General features: G+C 39.8%; 1 protein-coding gene across 1 annotated transcript; it reads left to right on the top strand.

Annotated features, from left to right (window-relative positions):
* Window positions 1–5,152: 5,152 nt before the first annotated feature.
* Window positions 5,153–7,848, top strand: LOC108276818 (dehydrogenase/reductase SDR family member 13). Its single transcript, XM_017488812.2, has 5 exons — window positions 5,153–5,618; window positions 6,185–6,303; window positions 6,386–6,509; window positions 6,673–6,999; window positions 7,292–7,848. Exons 1-5 carry the CDS (start codon window positions 5,492–5,494, stop codon window positions 7,549–7,551), a joined length of 957 nt encoding a protein of 318 aa, XP_017344301.1. The 5' UTR covers window positions 5,153–5,491; the 3' UTR covers window positions 7,552–7,848.
* The last annotated feature ends 591 nt before the right edge of the window (window positions 7,849–8,439 follow it).

Below are 8,439 nucleotides of genomic sequence, written 5' to 3'. Positions count from 1 at the left end.
CCTTGGCTTGTGGTTTGTTCTTTTCATAGCTACAAAACATGCTGGGATATAAAATATTCATTTTTATTCTACATAATCCCATTGAACTATACTGTACATCATATCAGTTTGATTGGTAGCGGTGTCGCAAGAGTTGGGGTTTTCTTGCTAAAATGGGCTTATTTTAAAATTACACCGCACCGTAAAATGTAAAACCAAGTCGACTGGTAGAAAGGATTCATTAGAAAAAGGACCTCTGAGTCAATAAAACACTCCCACCGAGTCAATAAAAAACCAACCAATGATATCGCAGCAACAAGTAGCGGACTGATTGTTGACTTTAGCATGCAGTTGTCTTTTGTCATTGAGATATATATATATATATATATATATATATATATATATATATATATATATATATATATATATATATATATATATAATTATTAGTGTTAGACTTTTTAAACCTTTTTAATAATAAGACAACGTTTTGAAATAGACCTGTGAGCTTTCACACATTTGTACAAAGGTGTTGGAAGCCTTTTGTTTGTGTTAGGATTTGTCTTCGTCATAGAAATATCAAATTCAGTGTAAAGGTGCAGTTTCGCCCCAAAACACACCAAGGCACTCACATAGGCTTGATGGTGAGAAGGTGTGGCAATGTAATGACGTCGACGCCTACCCCAGATCCTAACCATAACCCCTAACTCTTATGGGCGGAGCGACATATGTAGCCCCACCTAGAAGTGCAGCCCCGCCCCGTTCTTGACTAGTCTTTGCAACCTGTGTGTTGTTTGGTTCGCCACCAGAGGGCGCGCTGTACAATACATAAATATGTTATAAAATGTGTTCATTAATATATAACACACTGTCCCCTTCCTCCTGACCAATAATTACCCTATATATATATATATATATATATATATATATATATATATATATATATATATATATATATATATATACATACATACACACACACGCACACACACACACACACACACACTGTAGTTTCTCCTGAGAAAAAACACCCCAGAGATTTCATCTTCTTGAGTTTCAGTAGAGATTTCAGCAGTCACACAGTCACTCTGTCTGACTCTTTATACTCTGAAAAGAAGTATAAAGTATGTAACAGTTTACGTTTAATATATTATCTTGTCCAAGTATATTTCATGATAAGTACATAAGTGTAGTTTTTATATGCTAGTTTAAATACTTGGGGAAACTGCACTAATGTACTTTTTTTTTTTTTTTAATGCGAGCATTTGTAAGTATAATTGAGAAGTACACTAGGTGCCAGGTGTTCTATATTCCAAGGATTTATTATTTATTACATTATTATTTTCCTTGTAGATGTAGCAATGCAGGTTTAAAAAGTATTTGAATATGAAAAATACTCCGGTCTACTTCTTTATTGTTCATATCATCTGACATTTAAAAAAAAAATAAAAAATTTTATGTGAGCAAGTTTGAATGCAGGAACGTTAGACTAATATGTTAAGAGCACTTTAAATTGTACTGGTATTTAACTAGCTGCTGCGGTAGTACCGTTAAGGGTATTAATACTGCACTTTTAATTTGCTCTTTTAGATCTTTTATCACTCGTGTTTACAGCCACATAGTAATTCAACTAATCAGCTAGTTAACAGCAAAGAAAACACTAAAATGTGCAGGACAGGCCTTGGAACCCTGGACTAACACAGGCACTGGGAAGGCCACAGCACTAGAGCTTGCTTTAAGAGGAGCACGAGTGATACTGGTCTGCAGGGAACAAGCGGCGAGCTGAGACTGCTCTAAACACTATCAAAAAGATAGAACTTGAATCCCAAATTCCACCCTCTGACATTTTTAGGAGACCAGCTGGGATTCGCTTCAGTGCTTTAGATCTGAAATTAGCTACGATAATGACAGAATGGGTGTTTGACACTGTTTGGACTAACTAAATCTTCATTGGTCTTCTTTTTAGCCTCGGGCTTGCCGAGATCTAGAACCGGTTCTGCACGATTTTTGCATCTCTTACATCATCAGAGCATCAGGCACCATTATTACTTAGGGAATTTTCACACGGTGTTTCCATTACTGTCTCTGGGGTCATCGTATCAAGCTTGTTTCCACACAGAACCACAAGTTAAATGTCCGCAGCGTGTCCAGTTTTTGCATAATAGGACATACACTCAGGTCAGAGAAAGGCTATGGTAACTCAAATAACCATGCTTTATACAACCATGCCGAGCAGAAACGCATCTCACAATGAACAACACTTGAGGCGTGAGGTGTATGGGCTACAACAATAGAAACCGAGTTCTACTCCACGTCTTAACTCGGGCACAGGCTTACCGAAACTGGACAGGTGAAGTTTGGAAAAAGACTACGCTAAGCGGTCCATGAACTGTCATTTTTTTTTTCGCTCTGTCTGTAAATTACTTAACGTATCATCTGCTTAATTACGGTTACTTTACTTTTGATTGACACTGTTCGACTGGCGTTACTCACTTATACATGCAAAAAGAATTTTGTGCATGAGTAACTACTTCCGTTTAACGACACGCAGGACCCCAAGGCTAGAGACGACGCCATAGCTAAGAAGCTTTGGAAAGTCAGTGAAAGACTCTGTGGCATAGCTTGACCTGCTACACGTTAGGGATGTATTGATGTTTAGATGTTTTGCATCACATTCTAATCAGGTACCAAGATATCATATCTAATAATTGAAGTAATCTGCATGCAGTACGGTAATAAGTGTGATGTGTTGAAGAGGGTGACAGGAAACTATTTCTGTCCTTTGCATACGCGTGTTTTCACAATGTGAGAAGGTAAACGCCTTAGAGCAAAAAAACACCCGACTCCACCCATGGGTGTGAATGCAAATACAAAGGCAAACCGAGAGCATTTGAGCATTAAGAGCCCCGGGGGGGGGGGGCTTTGAACAGGATGATCGGTGTAAAATGTTAGTATTTTGTCTTCTGGGAGACTCTCTTATTTAGCGTCTGAAGGGCAGTAATAAATGGGGGAAAAAAAGATCTTTACACAAAATAATAACAATTTACATTGATCATCTGCCAGATTTAACAGATTCTGCAAGGGGTAGGAAAACTTTTGGGCACAACTCCATTATGCAATTTAACTTCATATCATGATTCGACTTCTATTTTATTTACATCTAGCTTACGTCTGGAACAAGAAAGAAAAAAAAGATCAACTCCAAGATGTACGTAAATAAACACTACGTTGTTTTGAAAAAATAAATAAATAAGAATGACGCAATACATCAGTTCAACATAGCCTTCGGACAATCTTGACAATGGTGTCACTGATGCCATTCGGCATTTCCGTCATGAATACATCAAGCATGAAGTCACCAGTCTTAACATTCAATCCGAACTAAGTCAAGACAAAATTCCTGTGATTCCTAAATAGGGTAGATAAGCCAATCGCACACATTCACATAGCGTACTTGAGGTAAACCCTGAGTCATCAGAGTCATCACCTACTTTTAATGTTTTCACAGATAGGCCTTGGGTGGATTCATTTCTTTTTAGGGTTAATTTGATATGCAAAGAGGCAGTTATTATGGCAAAAAAAAGAGCAAAAAAAAAGATTCGTAACACCATGCTTGACAATTTTTGTTACCAGACATCTTTTCTGTGTCAAATACCTTACTGTGTCTTCGTCAATATGTCATCTTTTATAGTGAACTGTATATTTTCTTCATAATTTTTTAGGCTATATAGGAAAGTGGCACTGTAAAAGGCTTTCTGATAATTGGGAATCTTTCTGAGGGCAGGTGTGTGTGCGCACACACAGTTGGACTAAATTTTACCTTTTACTTATGTTTTCATACTTAGCAACGCGTGTTTTCATTCCATGTTTATGTACAATATGTCCACACAGTCAGGAACCAACAGGAGTTAAACTATGTATTATGTGATTTTCCATCCATCCATCCATCTTCTATACCGCTTTATCCTTTTCAGGGTCACGGGGGAACCTGGAGCTTATCCCAGGGAGCATCGGGCACAAGGCGGGGTACACCCTGGACAGGGTGCCGATCCATCACAGGGCACAATCACATACACACTCACACACCCATTCATACACTACGGACACTTTAGACACGCAAATCAGACTACCATGCACGTCTTTGGACTGGGGGAGGAAACCGGAGTGCCCGGAGGAAACCCCCGCAGCACGGGGAGAACGCCGCACACACAGGGCCACGGTGGTAATCGAACCCCTGACCCTGGAGGTGTCAGGCCACCGTGCTCATTATGTGATTTTGTATTTATTATTTATTTACACTTATGATTGTATGTATTTCATCCTTACAGTTAAAAAACATTACCATTGAATCAAAAGGTAGAGATAGTGCTTATTGGTACACTCACTAGTTTCTGACTTTTCAGTCACCCAAACACATACAGTGTAATGTTACGTTATAATGTTATTTTTTTAAAATGTTATACAGTGCAATGTGAATTATTTATTTTTAATATGTAAAGATTAAGCAGCCTGTCAGCATCTTTAATCAAGTATGATGTACGACTGAGGTTCAAGTATCCGCGTGATTAGCTAGCTACATGACTGGGGTGCAATTACATTTGTAAATCATTTTACACAACTGAATAAGAGAAAACATACATTAAATAAAATATATAAAATGTGATAACCCATCTCAAGGTCTCTTAAGTGGCCGTTTTGCTTCGAATGAGTGACAGGGTTGAGGTTTTTCAGCAAACAATCTGGTTAACTAGCATCCATGCTAACGGCATGAGGACATCAAGGGCATTGTATATGATTTACTTAAATATATTTTAATTGCTATTAATAACAATGAAAAAAATTAAATTAATCTATACTTTAAATTGAATAATAAATCTATCATTTGACTTTATCAGTCAATGTCTCAAACTAATAAATATTTATTTATTTTTTAAAACACCTTGCTGGAATATTCCACAGCATGGAATGTGCATTTTCCATAAAGTCATGGAAATGGAGGCTTCGAGAATGTAATAAAGATGTAAAAATGAGATATTTACACATTAAAATATATTTATACGATATTATATTTTGAAATATTAGGCACTGTTACAAGGTAAAGTGCAGTGCCCTGGGAACGTTGTTGTGAAGGATACGTGTAAAGTGTCACGTACGTGTATGTAAATGATTTATCAGTGCAAAACAAAATGGCGCCTCAATCGTGGAATGACGATTGCTTCCACTAGCCAGCTTGCTAACTATCTAAATGTAAAATTTCTGGTTATTTATGAAGAAAGTGTGAAGCCTCTCAAACAGGAAGACGCCAAAACTCGCACTTTGTTCATCACGTTGGACTAATTAACCGGTTTGGTTACTATATAGGGCACCACACACACACACATCGAAAGAGAACAAACCTGTCAGTCAGGCCTCGGTGCGTCACGTTGAACCGGTACAAAAGCACTCGGTGTTTCTCAAATCACAGCACAAACTCGTTCCTCTGCAGGGAGAATCAGCTCCGTCCGCTTCCGACATGTTTTCTCTGGTCACTTGCGGCGTGCTAGTTGGAATAGTGTACCTGACTTTAGTGAACACCTTATTTAAGAAGTCGAAATGTACAGGCGCGAGACAAATGATTGGGAAAACGGTCCTAATTACCGGTAAGTCTTCATTTATTTCCCATTTCTTGAGACGGGTTTGACGAGTTCTCATTCAGAGTTCACCAGGGGTTAGAACAAAACACGTTAAATTCTTAGCAATTGTCCTTGCTGCGAAAAAAAAAGGTTTGTAATGGTTTTAATGGTTATTGTATTGGTTTTAATGGTTATTGTATTGGTTTTAATGGAAACGTTAACAGTCCCTGTGGGTCTCGACTGGTAATTTGGTTGCTTTCTATTGGTGGTGTGTTATATCTTGTGACCTGTAATGGTTAGCAGATGGTTTGTAATGGTATTTGTAGTGGAAACCATTAGAATTTCTGTGACGGTTTCGTTCCTTTCAAGCATGGATGTTGATGAAAGATTCGCATCAAGATGGATTTAATAATAAAGTGTGTTTCTAGTCTTTCTACCAGGTCACCACACCACACCACATGGCCTTGGTACCGTAAACTTCCATAAGGTCCATAATGGACTCTCGTAATTGGTACTCCTGCTTTGTTCAGCATGTATAAAGACACATTTATGGCTAGACGGTCAGAATGACTAAGTGTTTATACCTTCCTCAGGTGGTAATACTGGTATTGGCAAAGCCACAGCGATGGAACTTGCAGGTCGGGGCGCAAGAGTGATCCTGGCTTGCAGGAACCAAAAGAAAGCCGAAGCCGCCATCAGCGATATTAAAAAGGTAAAGGCGCTTCTCGATGTTCACTTTGAATGGTCCATTTAGAAGAAGACAAAGCAGCGGATGAGCCTGTTTTTATTTCCAGGTGACTAGGAGTACTGATGTAGTGTACATGCAGCTCGATCTGAGCAGTCTGAAATCGGTGCGTTCCTTCGCCGAGACCTTCCTGAAGATGGAATCCAAGCTGGATGTACTTATTAACAATGCAGGTAAACTGTGGTTTTGCTGACGCTAAATATCAGAACGCTCCAAGGCTAGTGATGAGAGGGTTGTGAGTTCGAACTGCTAGACTTGACACTGGGTCTTGAGTCAGGCTAAGTTGCGACAAGATTTCAACAATTGTTAAATGAAAGGACGCTATTTCGTCTCCAGGTCTTGTAGCGGACGGTCGAACTGAAGATGGGTTTGGTATCGAGTTTGGTGTCAACCATCTTGGCCATTTCCTGCTGACGTGCCTCTTGCTGGACAGGCTTAAGGAGAGCCCCGGAGGCCGTGTGATCACCCTGTCCTCGATGGCTCATCAATGGGGCAAGATCGACTTCGATGCACTGGTCACCAGCAAAGACCTGGGTAGTGGGAGATACAGCTGGCAGTTCTTTCAGGCCTACTGCAACAGCAAGCTTTGCAATGTTCTCTTCACGCATGAGCTGGCTAAGAGGCTGAAAGGTACTAATGTCACCTGCTACAGTGTTCACCCTGGTAAGTCCCTGGAAAATGAATCAATGTTTGATGACTACGTCAATTTGCACAGTGTTTTGATAGACATGTTCCATGAGATTGGATTCTCTCAGCATGAATCTTAAGACATACAGCCAATTAAACCAGTTCACATTTCTTCAGTTCCTAACATACCTAAGCCAGGCTATCAACATTGTACGGGCTTTTTTTTTTTTAAACTTGTCTTCAGTGTGTTTTGTATTATAACCTTGACGTTCAAACATGATGGACAAACCTAAAACATCAAGGATGAACTCTCATTCAACCCTAACAGGTATTGTGAAAACCGAGCTCTCCCGTCACGTCAGTCTCTGGCAGAAGGTGTTCATTGAACCGGTATCCTGGCTGCTGTTCCTGGACCCGACGACTGGCGCCCAGACGACCCTCCACTGTGCTGTACAGGAAGGCATCGAGCCTCTCAGCGGGCGCTACTTTTCTTGCTGCGCCGTGCAGGAAGTGAGCGCCAAAGCCAGAGACAGTTCCGTAGCCAAGAAGTTGTGGGACGTGAGTGAGAAGTTATGCGGGCTCTCCTAAACCCGACAGAAGAGAACTGTGAAAACTTGCAGCCTATGAGACTTGAACCAGTTTCCAGTCATTTAAATGTTCTGAAAGTATGAAAAGTTTTAAGACTGTGATTTTGATTTAGTTTATGGTCGCATTAAATACATTCTAGAGGATGTTGAAACGCACAATTCGTTGCATTTTGGGCACTTTTTGCTCTTCCATATCCGATTCAGCAAGAGCACGGTGTTAACTTTGATACGTTGTGCATTTTATAAACTGTTGCTTTTGACTTATTGTAATAAAATCTGTTTAAAGTGTGCTTTAAAACCCATCGGTGTTCCTGTAAGAACCGCCGTCAAACCATCAATGCCGTGTATTGATATTTTATTTAAGTGGCAGATTACTAGCTATCTTTTAAATTCGGTGAAATAGATTTCTCTTTTACGTTGGGTTTTTAAAAAAAAATTATTTGAACTCTTATCTATAATATGTACACTGTAGACGGCACTTGTTTAACTTACTGGACTGAGTTGGGAACCGAAATCGCACACGATGCGAAACACTCGGTGATCTTTGTGTAGGTTACTTCGGTTAGACACCCTTGTTTTCTGTCAGAAATCTAGGTGTGAGCTTTTTAAACACCACTAACATACCTAGTAGCAAGCTTACAAGCCTTTCTGGTTCTCGTGATTGATATCATTGGCTTCGAGCAACATTCTGCACGTGTGCGTATTCCGTGTGCGTCTGGGGCGAGACACAAAATCGCAGGTCTCTGTGTCGGAGATTTACAAGCCTCAAAATTCTACACAGAACCACTCCTGAGGTTCAACTCAGGTATGTTACTGGGGGCTAGAGCTCCATGCATGGGGGGGTCTTTGACTTCAACCTGAACCAATCAGAAGACTAACGTTGGTGGTC

The sequence above is a fragment of the Ictalurus punctatus genome, chromosome 16 (assembly GCF_001660625.3).
Source record: "Ictalurus punctatus breed USDA103 chromosome 16, Coco_2.0, whole genome shotgun sequence".
In the NCBI taxonomy this organism is placed as follows: Eukaryota; Metazoa; Chordata; class Actinopteri; order Siluriformes; family Ictaluridae; genus Ictalurus; species Ictalurus punctatus.
The sequence above is the reverse complement of the archived record's forward strand: the minus strand, read 5'-3'. Positions and strand labels throughout refer to the sequence as shown.